The following is an 18,705-nucleotide window of genomic DNA, read 5'->3' as shown; positions in this document are numbered from 1 at the left end:
CAAGGCGACTCTGGATTGTGCTGCTAAACGAATGGTGTTAAGAACTACAAAGGATGAGGAGGTTATGGTGATAGGTGAGAGAAGGGATTATTTGTCCAATGTGGTGTCGGCATTAAGAGCCGAAAAGTGGATTCGGAAAGGTTGTGAGGCCTAATTGGTATTTGTAAGTCAGTCGAAAGAGAAGGGACTAACAGTGGATAAGGTTAGGACCGTAAAGGAGTTCCAAGGTGTTTTTCCGGAGGAGCTTCCAGGATTGCCTCTGAATCGAGAAGTTGAGTTTGGAATAGACTTGTTGCCTGGAATGGCGTCTGTGTCTATCGCACCGTATAGGATGGCACCGAAGGAATTAGTAGAGTTAAATACTTAAATTCAAGAGTTGTTGGATAGGGGCTTTATTAGGCCAAGCGTGTCTCCATGGGGAGCACCGGTGCTATTTGTGAAGAAGAAGGATGGTACAATACGGATGTGCATTGATTATCGCCAGTTGAACAAACTGACGATTAAAAATAAGTATCCACTGCCAAGGATTGATGATTTATTTGACCAACTTAGAGGAGCTTCGGTATTTTCCAAGATTGACCTTTGATTTGGATACCATCAGTTAAGGGTAAAGGAAATGGATATCTATAAGACAGCATTCAGGACTTGGTATGGTCATTACGAGTTTCTGGTTATGCCATTTGGAATGACGAACGCTCTTGCAGCATTTATGGATCTGATGAATCGCGTGTTCCAACCATTTTTAGATCAGTTCGTAGTCGTCTTTATTGACGATATCCTAGTATATTCTAAAATTGAAGTGAAACATGATGAGCATCTCCGTATAGTGCTGCAAGTGTTAAGGGAGAAGGAACTCTTTGTGAAGTTCAGCAAGTCTGAACTTTGGTTGAGGGAGGTAACCTTCTTAGGACATGCGGTCTCTGCCGAAGGGATTAAGGTGGACCCTCGGAAAATTGAAGCGATTTTGGAGTGGAAGCCGCCTAGGTCAGTGTCAGAAATACGAAGTTTTCTAAGACTGGCATGATACTACAGAAGGTTTGTGGAAGGTTTTTCTGTGATGGCAGCACCTCTGACAAAACACATAAGGAAAGGAGTACCGTTTGTATGGACTAAGAAACAGCAGGAAGCTTTTGAGAAGTTGAAGAAAGTTCTGACTGAAGCACTTGTGTTAATTCAGCCAGAGTCTGGGAATGATTTTACTGTGTACAATAACGCATCACACGTGGGTTTGGGCTGCGTGTTAATGCAAGAGGGTAAGGTGGTTGCATATGCATCACGATAGCTTAAGCCTCATGAGGGAAACTATTTGACTCATGATTTAGAGTTGGCAGCAGTGATATTTGCACTTAAGATTTGGAGACATTACTTGTACGGAGAAAGGTGTATTATATACACTGACCATAAGAGTCTTAAGTATTTGTTGACTCAGAAGGAGCTGAACCTTAGGCAAAGGAGATGGATTGAGTTGCTTAAGGATTATGACTGTTCGATCGAGTATCACCCAAGCAAGGCTAATGTGGTAGCCGATGCTCTAAGTCATAGAGCTGTATCTGATCTGAGAGCAATGTTTGCTCGTCTGAGTCTGTATGATGATGGAAGTCTGTTGGCTGAGTTGCATGTGAGGCCAACCTGGGTGGATCAGATTAAGGAAAAACAGTTGAACGATGAGTCTTTGGTCGCTCGTTTTCAACAAGTTAAGGAAGGGGAAACTTCTGAGTTTGGGCGCCAGAAGAGACGATGCAACAGCAATACCCTCATCTGTTTGGATTAGGTAAATTTCGAGGACGAAATTTCTTTAAGGAAGGTAGAGTTGTAACACCCCAATTTTCGGGAATCCTGTGAATGTTGGCATAGGTTTAATTATGTTAGTGGGCCTCTAGAAAGCCCAAGCTTAAGATAGAACCCGACAATTTTAGTTAATTTTTGTTCCATAACAAAAAGGGGGTGAAATTATGAAATAGAACCTATGTGAAAATGTTTGAAAATGCTATAGGCTAAATTGAAGTGGCCAAATAAATAGGAGTGCAAAATAGGAGGATTTGCATGACAAACCTCCCATTTTACATGTAGTGGCTGGTCATCATGTTGTTGTAGACAAAATGTGCACTTGATATCCATAATTTATGGTACAAATTGACACAAATTGATAATGGGTTAGGTAAATGTTCCATGATAATGGGTTAGGTAAATGTTCCATGATAATGAGTTAGGTAAATGTTCCATGATGGGAATTTCATATCTTTTGTATTAAAAAATTAAATGGATGAAATATGAAATTTTATTAAAAGAAAAAGGGGTGAAAAGAACAAAGTTTTGTCCATCTTTGTTCATCATAGCTGAAAGTTAGAGAAGAGAAAGGAGAGGAGAAAGCTCTTCAGTATTCGGTCATTAGGAGGAGGAAAATTGAAGGCAAGTTCTTGGTACCTTGCTTCTATTTTGAGGTTCATGAGTTCTTCTTGATTCTACCTTAACTCTTGAAGTATATTTTGATTTTTAGATGTGTTGTGAGCATTTAGTCATGAATTAAAATGAAGGAAATGGTTGTTGTTTCATGTTCTTTTGATGAAAAATGGAAGATAGGTGAAGTTGAGCCAAACAAATGAGCATGCATGTGCCTTAGATGCTAAAGGGAAAAATCGGCTAACATGTTGTGCTTTAAAATAATGAAATGGAGATTATAATTAAGTAAAATCATAGATATGTGATGATTGATTGGTGATATACATGTTTAAATAACAAGCATGCAAGTTAGGTGTGAAAGAGTGATTTGGTAATAAATCTGCTTGGGACAGCAGCAGTAATGTGACTTTGGAAAATCACCATAAATTGTGGGAGATGAGTTAGAAGCTGTATAAATTATGTAATTAAAGCTTAATGAGTCTAGTTTCAAATGGAATAAACGAGAACATATTTTGAATTCTTTACATTGAGAAATTTGATTCGTAATGAAGAGTGGTCAGATCTGTCAAACAGTGAAACATGGGAAACTTTAAGAAAAAATCTGGTATTGATTGACCATACCAAAAATTCTGAAAATTTTATGGATAAAAGATATATGAGTCTATTTTCAGGGAAAATTAATGGCACTTGATTTGGAGTTTCGTAGCTCCAGTTATAAATAATTTAGTGACTATTGCTCAGGAAGACAGCTTGCAGTGAAATTACGATTATGTGGTAAACATTGACAAAAATTTGTTAATGAGTTTCTTATTGATTTCTTATAAGCTTACTATGATCTGTAGGTGTGGTAGGCCGAATATTGTAAGGGGTTAATACGTAGTTTGTATTTGAATAGTTAGATTAACGTGTTAGTAATCCAATTGTAGGCGGTTCGTGTGTGGATCTCGTCAGCATATCGTCGCAAACAGGTGTGTAACTGACACCCTCTCATAGACTAAATTGGCAAAAGCCGAAAAGCCAAAATGCCGAAAAGTCAGTATTTTGGGAATTTGCGAGTGTGCGAATGCTCGTAAGATAGTTGGGTTTGTATATTTGGTAATCTAAAGTAATAAATTGCAGTACGCGCGATTTCGTACATTTTGATAATTTGGGCTTAATGGGCCAAAGATCGGGTTCATGGGCCAACGGGCCCAATTCAGTAAGTATGTGCGGTAAGTGTTCTGATAGTACGTAAATAGTTAGGATATGCATGAAAACCATAAAAGGAGCTAAATTACTATAATACCCCTATGTATGGAAAATTACTGTTATACCCCTAGGTGCAAAATTACCGTTATACCCCGAGGGTTAATTTTGACTGAAAAGCATGACGATCTGATTCTGTATGATGTATGCCATGATTATATATCTGTTGCATGGGGACATGGGTACATTATGGAGGAAGCGTTCTGGTGGCTATGCAAAAAATATCTGATCTGGTGGCTCTGCCACATATATCTGTTCTGGTGGCTCTGCCACGATTATCTGTATCTGGTGACTCTGTCACATTATCTGTTCTGGCAGCCATGCTGCAAATTCTGTGATGTGTAGCGGTTGGGTGGGTCGAGTTGTCTCCCCACACGGTGTAAGGTTGGTACGGGGGTGTATACGGTTGGATATGGTTGGGTTTCTGCATAAACATGTAATATCTGTTCTGTTCTGTTATGGGCCTATGGGCTTTATTCTGAATTCTGTTCTGGGCTAAGGCCAACTTATTCTGTTTCTGTGGGTTGAGCTGATTTAGACTATGGTTGGGTTATTTTACACACTGATTTTCCCCAAACTCATCCCTTTTATTTTCATCCACGCAGGTAATCCCCAACCATAGTGGGCTTGGAGCTGTGAGGGAATTCGGAGTGGCCACCCGTTCTGAAAGTTTGATTTTCTTCTGGTGAACTGGACATCCTTTTAATTACCTTTGAGGTTTTGGGCTTTTAAATGTAATAAGGCCGCTTATTTATTTTGATGGTTTTTAATATGTATTACTAAGATAGGTAATACTTATTTTAACTGTTGAAATTGGATAGCTTTAGGGCGCGTTTTCAAAAACAACAGTTGATTTCAAAATAACACGACAACAAGCAAAGCTTCCGCAATGAAAGTATTTTCCAAAATTAATCACTTTTCCTAAAAATGACTTAATCAAATCGGTTTCCTAGAAATATCCATGACGTTAAGGTGTGGCAATGACAGTATGCATGTCTAGGATTGGATCCGAAGGGAGCTTGGTACTTAAGCAGTCCGATGGACTCACCACCTCTTTTCCGATTTCCTACCTGGTGCACAGCTTCCATTCACTTTAACCCTTAATGAATTAATCTTTTGAACATCAAGTACGATTTTTTGGACTTAGAATGGAATTTTTTTAACGTTTTTGATGTGGCATGCCGGATCCGGCCATAACTTCTGGGCCGGGTTTGGGGTGCTACATATAAGGTTATTTGAAGAAAAAGAATGGTTATGGTGATAGGACCTAATTGGAAATATAGTAAAGTTACATGAAAATTAAAGAGTGTGTTATTAAACAACATATATTGATAATTTTAAATGTTAAATTTTATGTAGTCAACGTAGCACCGGAAACGTCATCAAAAAAGGGAAAGGAGAAAGTGAACAAGGATATCGATTAAACTCGAGAATTTTGGTTTGTATTTCTATAAACTATGCTTGATGATTTAATACAATGTAATTGTTATTTTTAATAATTAGAATGTATAATGAATGATATGATGGAAACTATTACTACTTCTGTATTGAAATGAAATGATTTGAATACCCTATTAACAGTGTCGGGCTAGTCGGATACAATTGGCATGCCATAGAATTGGAAGTGTTCAGGGATATTCCGACTGTGTGTCGATGAGACACTATATGTGTCGACTACTGTGACTATTCCGGATTTGTTCCGAAGAGGTACTTCGTACTTGACTATGACTGTTACTGTTACTGTTACCCTACGGTGTATTCCGGTTTCGGCCGATGAAACACTGTATATTATCCCCGGTGTGTGGGTTGGATCCGCGTATCCGTTTAGGTCCGAGTTATGTTAATAGGGGTAAATGAAAGTACTGAAGACTGTTTACTATTGATTATGTAACCGTGACTGGTTTACGAGGTTGAAAGATATCGAGTGATAAGAAATATATAAATATATACATATATATTTGAATTGCTTAACTAATGAATGTAAAAGGCTTTAAGTTACAATGTATATACATGGTTTATTATTATTTTAAGTATTAGTTTATAGAAATACCACTGAGTGTATACTCAGCATACGGTATGTTTCAGTGCGCAGGACTAGGTACGAAAGAAAGCTAAGGACTCAGCATCCAAGCCAATCTCGGACTCAAAGTGGTGAATACTTTTCTTTTGGTAAAATGGCATGTATCTAGGTTGTTAAGGTGTTATTTTGTACATGATAGTGAATAAACATGAAAGTTGTTGAAGCATGGTATGAAATATGCATAATTTGGAAGTTAAACTTACATGAGTTTGACTAGTATGACAATGTAGTATAATTTTGATGAATTGTGGTACATAATCCTTAAGAGGTGTTATAGTGAATGAATGAATATTTGCTAAGTTTGAATAGCATAACGAATGATATTTGATTTAAGAACTATTAGTAAATGCTTGGGCATGAATTAGATGTGTTTAGCATGTGAAAATAGCTTAAAAATGGTCAAAAATTATGTTTTTACATGGCCAAGTCACATGGGCGTGTGCTTAGGCCATGGGGCTCTCTGTTTATGTCACACGGGCTGTTCCCACGGTCGTGTGTGCAAGTCAGATCTGTCCACGGCCTGGCCCCACGACCATGGGAACCCCACGGGCTGGCCACACGGCCATATCCCAGGCTACACGGGCGTGTGCCCCTATCTTCAAGGTAAAATTTCCAAAGTTGCCGGTTTAATCCCGAATTATTTCTAAAGCATGTATTGGGCCCCGTACACCCATATTAGGGACTTTATGATGAAATTTGAAAAGAATTTATCTGGAATGTAAAATTTATGACTCGGTTTTGTATAAATGTTAGTGTATAAGTCTGGTAATGCCTCGTAACCCTATTCCGGTGATGGTTAGTGTATAAGTTTGGTAATGCCTCATAACCCTATTCCGGTAACGGATACAGGTTAGGGGTGTTACATGATCAACATCACCAACTTGATTGCTAATTGAGCCAATAAGCTTTCATCATCATTGATACTAAGCTAAACAAACATTGTTTGCAATTCATTTATTGCTTTCCTACTCAATGCATTAGCTATAACATTAGCTTTACCAGGGTAATAATCAATAGCACAATCAAAATTTTTCAAAATCTCTATCCGACGACGTTGTCTTAAAATTTAACTCTTTTTAAGATAAAAGTTTTTTGATACTCTTATAATTGGTATAAATATAATATTGTTCATCATATAGATAGTGTATCCAAATATTTAGAGTAAAAACCACAATAGCTAGTTCTAAATTGTGTGTTAGATAATTGCGTTCATGTATTTTTAGCTGATGAGATGCATAAGCAATCACTTCCCATCTTACATCAAAACACGACTAAAACCGCTCAAGGATCATCACTATAAATGGCAATATTCTTTCCATAAGAATCGAAAACCTTTAGTAGATTACCTTTAAGTTATTCTTATAATCCTAAATTTCCTTTTTCCACTCAATTGGTCTTTTATTTCTTTTCTTTCCACTTAATCAAAAGTCTTTTCTTCATTTAGTTTCTTAAAATCATCTCTATAATTCTATAGTTCCTTACTGCATATATTTACCTAGCTTATCATTTATATCCATTCTCTATCCTTTCTTTTCATTTGTTTTTATCATTATTCTTATCACAACTATCTTATACAAATCACGGCACTAGTCTTTTTAACATTTTTCTTAGGCTTTACTTTGTTATACTTTTATAATCTCATTTTCATTTTCTTTCTTTTTTTTCTCTTTTCGAGGCAAACAATAATTATTCCAATTATGGATCAGAGTTATTACTCTTAATCCAAACCTCTTAGAAATCTATTGGCCCGGCCACTGCCAACAGTCTCCTCGAGGTAACTGTTCTTTCTAATGTTTGCCTCTTTTATTACACAATTTATAACTTTGTTATTTCTTCTTCTTCTTCTTCTTCTTCTTTTCACACTTTAGATCACTCTTTATTCACTAATTCTTAAAATCATTTTGCTAACTTTTTATGTTCTCTAAAGTACTTACACTATTTTTCATGGTCAATTCTATTCTTATCTTCTATAATCTATTTTGAATTTTTTTTATATTCAATTTATTCTCTTATTAATACCCATTACAAACTATTTCTTGGTTTTCTCAACAATTTTGAACAATTATTTATTTCATGTCTTTTAGAGCCATATTTAAAAGCATCTTTCAGAAAATATCACTTAAATGAGATTTTCTTTTTCGCATTTGTCACAAGGTCGAATAGTTCTTTTCTTTAAACTTTTAACACTTGCCTTGGAGGTAACCTGAAACCTTGTTTTATTTTGCTCTTCATGTTCGTATACTAGTACAAATTCTCAAGCTTCTTTACCTTTCTTAATTGATCGTAATAGAATTGAACTTGTCATCACTCTTTTACCTAATTCTTTTCTCTTTTCTTCTTTTCATACTTTTCAAGAAAATCTCCAATTCTTCTTCTTACTAGAATTTATACATTAAAAATTTACCATTAATAGTTTTCACATTTTCTAAACAAAAATACTACGCTTTTTAACTATAACTTATCTCTATTAATTCATTATAATATTATATACTATCAATCTTTTAGACTTATTATATTCTCTTTATTCAAGAACCTCTATTTTCTCTTATTCTCTTATTAATATTGATTATTTACTTAACTAAGGTCTTTATTTCTTTTTATACTTCTTTTTTTTAAATTCATTTTCTGATCTTCATAATTGGAAAATATTACTATTCTATTCCTCTTCTCATATTTCTATTGTCTCTTCCATTTCCAAAAGACTAACTTTATATTAATATACCAAACTTTTCATTCAAAAGCTCCAGCTTTCTAAGTTCTCATTCTGTACATGTACAACTATATATACATTTATACTCATTTTCCTTCATATTCACTAATCCCTAACTTTTACTTTTAACCACTTAAATCCATTTCTGTGTCTTATTCCATCTCTGATTCTGTATCTTCCCTCGAAAAATTCTCTATATTAAGTTCTAAATTCTCTTCAAATTCATCTTCTACAATCCAATTTGGAAATTCCTCAGGATCTTCTTCCTCTTCCATCTTTATAACGGGTATTGAATCTATAAATTCTCTTGGTAATTTCCTAACAACTAATTTTTCCATCCATGGCATATTAAAGACATTTTGCTTCTCAGTCAACTTTCGTGAGCCTACACTTTGTCTCGCTATTTTCCTTGCTCCTTCAGAGATTATAAACTTCACATAGTGTATAACTATATTCCTATAAGTTTGTGGTACCAATGTCTTCTAAAGTTGATCTAAAATCATTTGATGATATCGTTTTATTAATGTTCCTCTAAGGGTCAAGTATTGCACTTTATTCTTTTTAATCAGTTCATGACCCTTCCATAACACTTCTTGCATATTTCGATTTACAGTAATAAGGTGTTGAACAATGTCTTCTTCTGGTTTCATTCTATAATCTTGCACTTCTCTAATCATCCTATCAACTTTCTCCTTCTGTGCTGAAGTTGTTATCTCATCAGGCAATATCAGATTTATTACTATTTCTTCCAATATCTATGACAGAAAATAAGTTTTTATCAAATTTCAGTATTTATCTATCTCCTTCTTGAGTCATTACTAACTAATTCAAAATCATTTCCTTATCAATAACAATTCATATTTTCAAACTTATCAATACTTCTAATATTGATATCACATCTCATCATATCGATATATCCTATATGGCATGTACTTCTAAACTAAAGCTCTAATACCACTAAATGTAACACCCCTATACCATGTTCGACCCAAGGAACCTGATATAGAAATATTACATTTGGTGTCAAAGTGATTTTGGCTAAACACTAAATATATTATTTGAACATAAAAATAAATAATAAATTTAAATAATTTATATTTTAGTCCCTACTACTACTTGGAACATACTTAATCTTCCTAAGTACATGTCATTCTATTCAAACTTTTAAAACATACCTAATTTGTGTACGGAAACAAACCGTACGCTGAGTATACACTCAGTGGTATTACTATAATTCAAATACTTAAGGTAAAAATAATAAATATGCACATTTAATCTTACCACCATTTACTTTCAATAAATCAATCATGCATTTAAACTTTAAATTTTCTTAATAATATCTATCTTAAATATCTTTTCTTCATTTTAATTTACATATCTCCTTACTATATCAATATCCATTTTATGCATTTCATCAATAACCATTTCATAAACCATTATTTCATACATTTCATTTTCATATCCCAATTCAATATCTTATTCCATTTCATATCTAAAATCTTACAACATTAGTCTTTTAATAATCATTTCATACGCTGTTATATCATTTCTTATTAATAGCTATTTCCAAATAGCACTTCTTTACTTAGATTTAAATATCATCTCACTATATCAAAAATCATATTATTATTTTTTAATATTTCATTTTAATATCTTATTTCAATTCTTATTCAAAATCACTCAATATCTTTTCTATTACCAATTCATTTATTTACCCCTATTAACACGACTCGAATTTTAGCGGATACCCGAATCCAACCAAAACACACCAGTATGACACCCAGTGCCTTATCAGATAGTTCAAAGCAATAGTTGACACCCAGTATCTCATCGGTCAAGTCGAAGTAAGTTGGTACCCAATACCTCATTGAATCTATCGAAGTAACAGTATGACACCTAGTGTCTCATTGACTCGAGGTCGAAGTATCTCTGAACACTTCCAATCCTATGGCATGCCAATTATATCCAACTCAGGCCGACTAGTTAATAGGGAATTCAAAACACATTTCAATTTCACTCAATATTTATATCAATTTCACTTCAATCACAATTTCTCATACTTTCAATTCTAATCACTTTCCACTTTCCAATAAATATACATTTCAAATACTCACATATATTCATAATTCAATTCAATTTTATTCAATTCAGTATCAATACTCACCTCATTTTACTTACCATGCATTTTAATTAAAAGATAACAACTAATAATAAATAGATTTGAATTATAGTAATACAAACCGTATATCCTCGTGTTATTCCTCGTCAACTTTCTCTTTCCCCTTCTTAGCCGATGTTTTCTGCACGACGTTAACAAATTAACTTGGAACCTTTAAAATCTTATTTTTCCCTTTTTCTTTTCTTTCTTTCCCCCTTCTCTATTTTGTCCCTTGCTATTCTGTTTCTTTTCATTCTTTTGTTTTGTTTTATTTAGTTTAGTTATAATATAATATAATATAATATAATAATATTCTTATTTATTAAGTAAATATGTATATTTTAATTATAAAAAATATTTGATATTTTCCACATTAAACCGCCTCAACTATAGAAAATGATTTAATTGCCTCTTTAGTCCCTTTAGTTTTTCTTTAATCTATAATTAAACTTTCACTCTTATTGCAATTTAGTCATTTTTCCTAATTACTCCTAATTTAAGCTAATTCTCCTAACCAAAACTTAATCAACTACACAACTAACAACTAACTTTGTAAATATTTTTAATAAATATTTATGAATCCATTTTACGAAAATGGAGACCCGACAACATACTTCTCCGATGCCCGTAAATTTTGAGTCATTACAAGCATCACACTATCCCTCCATGATTTTGGTAGTTTATAGTTACTTTGGATAATGGTTATAAATGGCATGTAATATGACTATAAGATTATACTAGTAAATTTGGCTTGTTTTGAGTTGTGCAAAGCTTGTTTAGGATTAATGTTCTTGGTTATTCGCATGTAAATATTTGAGTGAATTTGTGAATTTGGCCTATCAACTAGCTCTAAAGGCTGAGGAAAAGCTAAGGTGTTGTTCGGATATTGATCGTAGCAAACGTCACTTCCTTCATTGGATGGGTTTGAACCTTTATGCATGCTTAATTGAAAGTAGATAATATACGGTGAAATGGCATGTTCTTGAAATGGTTATTTGGCATGATTGGTATATGTTTAATCAATGACATTAAGATGTTGAATTAGATTAAGTTTGATATGTAAATTGTGGTGCCTTTTGATGGCATATTGGTTAGACATAGGATGGATGATTTTTGGTATATTTTTGGTGTCCTTGAATGTGTTTTTAACCATGTGAAATACACTTAGTATGGTGTGTCTTCGTGTACAAGAATTGGTGCTTGATTTGGCTTTGCATTAGAGGTTAAATAGGGAGTACACGACTTGAGACATGAGATGCCACACGATCATATGCCACACACTGCCACCCCCACAGGACAGTGTATCTTTTAATTTTTTTAGTGCAGGATGAACTACACGGTCTTAGAGAGTTACACGTCCTGACAACATGACCGTATGACCAAACTTCGAATACACATTGCGACACAATCGTATGTCTCTATTTTGACTACCCACACAGGCAGACACTCGAGCTGGGACACGGCCGTGTGTCCCATACTTCGAATACTCATACGGCCTGGGCTATGAATTCATTTATTAAAATTTAATCCTTTAAATTCCTATTGGTCGAAATGCTCATATCTCACGATTTACTATAGTATAATGACCTCATAATAGAATTATTTACTATGAAACCTCAAAGTTTTTATCTTTTCCTACATGATACATAATGATATGAGTCTCAAAACCCAATTTCAGGCCCACGGATGTGATGGATGAATCTTTTCAACCCAACTTCAGGCCCAACCTCAAAGGTTAAAGGTTAAGCAAATCAAACCAAGATTCAACCAAAGCAAGTATGTGAGGATGAATCTTTTCGAAGAAACAAGGAATGATATAAGCATGGAATGAGTGAAATGTGTTAAAGTCAATTCAACTAAGTTGTCAATTTTCACCTTGAAAATATTAGTCAACTTGTGACAATTTTTTGGATGGGATCCAAGTATTTATGGATTAAGATGTCTTCATAGCATTCAAATATCTATCTCTTAGCTTCGAAATGCACTTTGAATCACTCAATTTTGAGTTTGGGAACTCAAGTTATGACCGTTTTAATGAATACTATGCGAGTAGAATTTCTGGACGGGATTATTATGAAAATTACGAGTTCGAGGCTTTTAATTCGAGTTTAAATTATATTAGATTTAGGTTTTGGGCTTAATTTATATATATATATATATGAGCCCAATATTGTATTTATCCGCTCTTATTATTTTATTATTTTTATTTCGAATTTTTGATAATTATTAAGTATTTTAAATTATTGGCTTAATGGTGCAAAAAGCCCTCAAACTTTTTCAAAAAAAAAACAATTAAGCAATTAAGCCCCTACTTTTAAGCCCTGGCACATAGCTGTATGGCATCGACAGTCATAGTTTTCGGCATCCGAATTTTGCAGAGAGTCAGGTTTTCAATATGCACCTGAAGTAGTTTCGAAGCAGGAAAACATAGAAGACTTTCGAAGCCTAAAACGACAATTCAATAATTCAATTAAACAACTTAATTGACAACAATACACAATCACACGCAGAAATTATGTCGAAAGTTTCGACGCAAAACCTTCAACGAGTCTAGACTTATCGACAAAATCAATAGCAATTACTCGAGTTCGGGCGTCGAGGATCGTTGCTTTCGATATCCTTGCTTAAAAAGAAACCAAACAATCACTTAAAAGAAAGTTTAAACAATTCGAGTTGAAAACAACTCCAATAGAAACGAACGAAACAACTATTTAATAGAAGTTCTACAAATAAAAATTTACGCAATTAACCTTTCAATTGGCAACAGTGGAATGCATACTTACTCGATCACACATACCAAAACTATAACAGCAACCTAAAGGAAATGAAAGGAAAGTAAAAAGAAAAGAAGAAAAGAGAAAAAAAGAAGGAAAGAAGGAAAATGATAATAATAATAAATAAATAAAAAAGAAAGAAAAGGGAAAGGAAGGAAAAATAAAATAATTAACTTTAAAAAAAATAGATAACCAAATTAATTACCATAAAATCCCACAAGTAAACATTCAAATGTTTGGGAGGAAAAATCATCCATCAGCAAACATAAATAATTAACATAAGTTCAATTATCTAATATCATAAAAAAAACTTAGTTAACATCACCAAGCAAAAGTTCAACCATCACAGCAGTTTAACATTACCAAGACCAACCACAAAAGGTTCTTGCAAGGTTGATTCAACGATTTCATGAATTCTCTTCCACTTTTGACTCCGGCCCTTTCCTTTTCGTAAATTTCATTGCAGCTTGTCTAAATATGCTTGAAATATCTCATACCTCCAGGTTGTCCTGTCAAGGCAATTTCCATTTTCGCAATGATCTTTGAGCTTGTAGCCTCCCATGCCCGTTTCTTACCGCTGCCTTGTTCTAGGTCACCCTCTACGACCGATGGTTGAACTTCCACATCCCCCTCAGGCACGACATTGGAGTCGGTTGTCCCTTGCATGCTTTAAACATTGCCACATTTTCAGATTTTTTCACGTTGACATAGGTACAATAATTACATTTTGTAATGAAAGAGAAAAGGTTTCAAATTTGAATTTCAAATCACTAGAAATGTATATTAGAGAATTTATTAGCCCAGAACACGCATTTTTGTCCATGAATTAAAAATAAAGAACTGGAGTTTAAAGGGTAACAAAAACAAAATCCACTTGAAGGAAACCGTCTTCTCCAAAGAAAAGAATCATCTTTGGAAAATTTCTGCAATTAGGATTTTAATTGAAGTGGGAGGAAGCATTGAACATTATATACATGAAAGGATATTTCAAGTTTTGGTTAAATTATTTTCCAAATGAATTTAGTAGATTATTATTTTAAACCTGTACTCACTGATAATTAAAATAAACAATGGAATCCATCGATCATGGTGATGAAGATTATATAGGTCCAAGTTCCAACCAGCTTAGGATTTCTAAACGATGCATTTTTCATCACGTTGTTGAAAGGGGAAATTAAAAATAGATATTGGTTTACTGAAAAGTGGCACGTAGAGAGACATATATACTGTTAGATTCCACTGTTCAAATAAAAATAAGAAAAAAAGCCTTTATTTATTTTTATTTTCTATAAGAACTTATATGAACAACTCGAGCTCTTTTTTTTTATTATGTGAAAATGTGTGTATAAGAAATGAAATGCTTTTAGGTAAGGGAAGGTTATAGATCTTGAACTTAACTTTGGATCTAACTTATTTGTCTCTAGAATTTCATATAACCACGCACAGCGCTCCATGCCGATTGCTTCAGCTAGCTAGTCCTGTTTGACCCCTTTGCCACTTCCCCCTTGTACTAGTATTTGTCAGTCTGTTTCAGTGCCCGAGGCTCCGAGTTATAATAACGCGCAATTAGAGCTCCAAATCAACGCATCTTTTGCTTATAAATACTTGGAATCCGAAGCAAAAACCATCTAATCTCCTGAGTTCTCTCAATTCACTCCATTTAAACTCTTTCTCAAGTCTTGTCTTTCATTTCTGGAATATCAAATGGAAACGTTGACATCTCCACAGCAGCAGAGTTCTGGACCCATAACTCGTGGGTGCCAATGGTTCAAGGCATTGCCAAACAAATTTTGTGATAAAACAATGGAGATTGTAAGGAAGACAAAGAAACTCGGACAAGATGATCCAAGAAGAATAGTTCATTCCCTAAAAGTAGGGCTAGCTCTAACGCTTGTTTCATTGTTCTACTACTTTAAGCCACTCTATGATGGTTTTGGAGACAGTGCAATGTGGGCTGTTCTAACTGTTGTAGTTGTCTTCGAATTCTCCGTAGGTGAGTCCATAACACAAACAATATATGGCAGTGTTTAATCTGTCATTGCCATCTTTGTAACTTCTTTTTTTCTAAACTTGTGCAGGTGCAACACTAGGTAAAGGTTTCAATAGAATGTTGGCGACATTCGTTGCAGGTGGCTTGGGCGTTGGAGCTCACTGCTTAGCAACTCTTGCTGGAAGAAAAGGGGAACCCATCTTGATAGCAACTTTTGTCTTCATTATAGGTAAAATCACATATACTAGTTACAAACTACTCGGAATCAGATTATATATCCATGGAGTTCATTTCAGTATCTAACATCATCTAAATCATCTTGGACTTTTGGCAGCTGTAATTATGACATTTATGAGATTCTTCCCAAAAATGAAAGCAAGATATGACTATGGACTGTTGATATTCATTTTGACCTTCTGCTTAGTATCTGTATCGGGTTACCGAGATGACCAAGTGCTAAAAATGGCCCATGAAAGGTTCTCAACCATCTTAGTTGGTAGCTGTGCTTCTCTCATTGTTTGTATCTGCGTTTGCCCGGTTTGGATCGGTGAGGATCTCCACAACTGGGTAGCTACTAACATGGAAAAGCTTGGGAATTTTTTTCAAGGTACAAATTCATGTCCACTTATTATATTTGAATAATGGATTATTGTTTTAATCCTCCACATGCAATTACTAATAATTTAATGTACACAAAACAGCCTTTGGAGACGAATATTTCAAAGTATCTGAAGAACATGATCAGTCCGGTGAGAATAATAAGTCATATCTTCAAGGATATAGAAGTGTTCTAACCTCTAAAAGCAGTGAAGAAACAATGGTAATGATCAGCAAATTAACCTTAAGGCGTTAATTAGTTTAACTAAATCAACTAGCTTATTCAATATTTCAATGTTCATACATCCTGCAGGCTAATTTTGCAAGATGGGAACCCGGCCATGGTCCATTCGGGTACCGTCATCCATGGAAAATGTACCTGAAAATTGGAAACCTTACTCGGGACTGTGCTTACAAAGTTGAAGCTCTTAATAACTACCTTAACTCTAAAATCCAGGTATAAAAATGAAGATTTATATTTAATGCGCTGCCAGAGCATAATTCTATTGTTCATTCACCGATTAATTCAAATGTCCTCATAGACTCCTGTAGAAATCCGTGGGAAAATTCAAGGGCAGTGCAAAAGGGTCAGCCTGGAATGTAGCCGAGCTTTGAAGGAAATGGCGTCGACATTTCGTAAAATGGTTCGAACAAGATCTGCTATTGTGCACATTGATAGCTCAAAGGAAGCTGCTGAAGAGCTCAAAACCCTCCTGAGAACAAATCTTTGGGAAGAAGCAGATTTGCTGGAGATTATACCAGCTGCTTCAGTTGCTTCACTTCTGCTGGAAATCATTGAGTGCATTGAGAAAATTTCTGAAGCTGTAAATGAATTGGCGAAGGCCGCAGCCTTTAGAAACGGGAATGCTACAGTCTTGCCCGAACAACCAGATTCCATCCACCAGGGAGAAGTCCAACATGATTCTAGCACTGCCATGCCTGTGCCACATATTGCGATAATAGTGGCGGAATAATTATAATTTTTACGAGAAATGAAAACTTCATTGTGTAATTTTTTTATTCTCTAACAAATTTTTTCTTCTTATTTTTCATATTTTCTTTACCACAGAATTGTAGTTATTTTTTCTAAACATAATGATAAATTTAGAAGAGTTATTTTTTCTAAACATAATGATAAATTTAGAAGAAAGGATTGTATGAAACAGTGACGTCACGACATCTGTATCTCTTTCTAATAGTTTTATGTCCTATCAGTATTCTTATCTTGAATTTCAGGATTTTATTCTGAATTTTAGTATTTTAATTTGGATTTGATTTTTTTTCAGGATAAAATCCTGAAATTCAGGATAAAAATACTGATGTGACATAAAACTATTGGAAAGAGATACAGATAACGTGGCGTCACTGTTTCATATAATCCTTTCCCTAAATTTAGTATGTAATGTTAGCTAAATTTGAAGAAAATGTTCATTTTAAAATATATTTAAGGAAATGTATTTTTTTATATTTAAGAAAATAATTCGATTTTGGAGAGAAATACATGTCCTTAAATGTGTGTGTGTGTGTTTTTTTTTTTTTTACTTTTTTGATATATTAACTTCTTTTGCTTGATGGTAAATATTAGTGATTTTATTTTTAGTCCTAGATTAGATTCTTCTCATCCTCACATTTATATTTTTTTATTTTATATTGTTTAAGCTTTGTTTTTATTTTTAATTACTATTTTTAACACATTAGCTTATTTGTTTAGATAATTAAATAATAGTGATTTTATTTTTGAGTTTTAGGTTTAATTCTTCTTCTAAGCAAAGCAATTTGCTTAACTTTACATCCATCCCAAGCTATCATTTCTAACACACCAGTGCGGTAGGCTTTATATTTTTTTATTTCATTTTGTTTCAAATTTTTTTATTTTTAATTCATTTTTTTAATTAATAACTCCTTTACTTATAAAATCAAATAACTATTATAAATTATATAATAAAAATATATTTTTAATAAAATTGACATTTATCATTATGTTAAATATATATTTTTTTGAAAACAACAACTAATATTGTGGGTATAGTGATTCTAATATTATAAAATTAAGTAATAATTTCAAATATCATTATTATTTTTATATGTAAAATATTTCAATTAATTATTTCAAATATCATCATGCTTATATGTGAAACATTTCAAATAATTATTTCAAATACACATACAAAAATATATATTATTAGAATTTACTGCACTCATGATATGGATTGAAAAAAATATTACACGTATAAAAATTATATTTACTAAAAGTAATGATAGTTGACAATAACTATTTGAAGGTGAATTAACCAAATATGTTGGTTTTTTCAACATATTTAACGATTTAGGTTGTTTTTTTATATGTACTGGGATATGTTATTTTTGGAGAGAGAAATGAAAACGCACCTTGTAAGACGCGATTTCAGGCCAACAGTAACTCTTTTCCCCCTTAATGGTCACAATTCCAATGGCTACAATTCCCCAACAACCATATTTTTTTTCCTATATAAACCCTTCCAAACTTTATTTTTTTCAATTCAAACTCTATTCTCAATTCTCTCAATAATTTTGTTTTAAATCTTTTTCTGATTCCTAACCTCTTCGATTTTATTTTATTTCTTATAATTTGTAAAATAGCAAATCAACTTATTCGTTTGGATAACAAGCACATTATCTGCGTTCAATTACAAATTGTAAGAAAATTTTATTAAATTATTTAATTTTAATTAGTTAATTATTATGCAGTTAACATTATTAATTTTTTATGTT

At 33.4% G+C, this 18,705-nt stretch overlaps 1 protein-coding gene and 1 long non-coding RNA gene across 2 annotated transcripts; both read left to right on the top strand.

The window, feature by feature from the left end:
• The first annotated feature begins 4,284 nt into the window (after positions 1-4,284).
• Positions 4,285-5,923, top strand: LOC121206136 (uncharacterized). The gene is made up of 3 exons (XR_005901120.1): positions 4,285-4,330; positions 5,005-5,083; positions 5,731-5,923. It is a non-coding gene; the product is annotated as an uncharacterized lncRNA (long non-coding RNA).
• Positions 5,924-15,013: 9,090 nt separating this feature from the next.
• Positions 15,014-16,968, top strand: LOC107890297 (aluminum-activated malate transporter 2). Its single transcript, XM_016814768.2, has 6 exons — positions 15,014-15,360; positions 15,446-15,586; positions 15,692-15,964; positions 16,059-16,177; positions 16,268-16,411; positions 16,497-16,968. The coding sequence occupies exons 1-6, from the start codon at positions 15,072-15,074 to the stop codon at positions 16,926-16,928; spliced, it is 1,398 nt and encodes a 465-aa protein (XP_016670257.2). The 5' UTR covers positions 15,014-15,071; the 3' UTR covers positions 16,929-16,968.
• Positions 16,969-18,705: the final 1,737 nt, after the last annotated feature.

Source organism: Gossypium hirsutum, chromosome A09 (genome assembly GCF_007990345.1).
Source record: "Gossypium hirsutum isolate 1008001.06 chromosome A09, Gossypium_hirsutum_v2.1, whole genome shotgun sequence".
NCBI lineage: Eukaryota > Viridiplantae > Streptophyta > Magnoliopsida > Malvales > Malvaceae > Gossypium > Gossypium hirsutum.
Note: the sequence above shows the minus strand (reverse complement) of the source record. Positions and strands in the feature narration are given on the sequence as shown.

Bases quoted from the DNA above. Each gene is read 5' to 3' on its own strand.
- LOC107890297 (XM_016814768.2), top strand. From the start codon at position 15,072: ATGGAAACGTTGACATCTCCACAGCAGCAGAGTTCTGGACCCATAACT. The intron at 15,361-15,445 runs GTGAGTCCATAA...AAACTTGTGCAG, and splicing joins TGTCTTCGAATTCTCCGTAG to GTGCAACACTAGGTAAAGGT. The intron at 15,965-16,058 runs GTACAAATTCAT...TACACAAAACAG, and splicing joins GCTTGGGAATTTTTTTCAAG to CCTTTGGAGACGAATATTTC.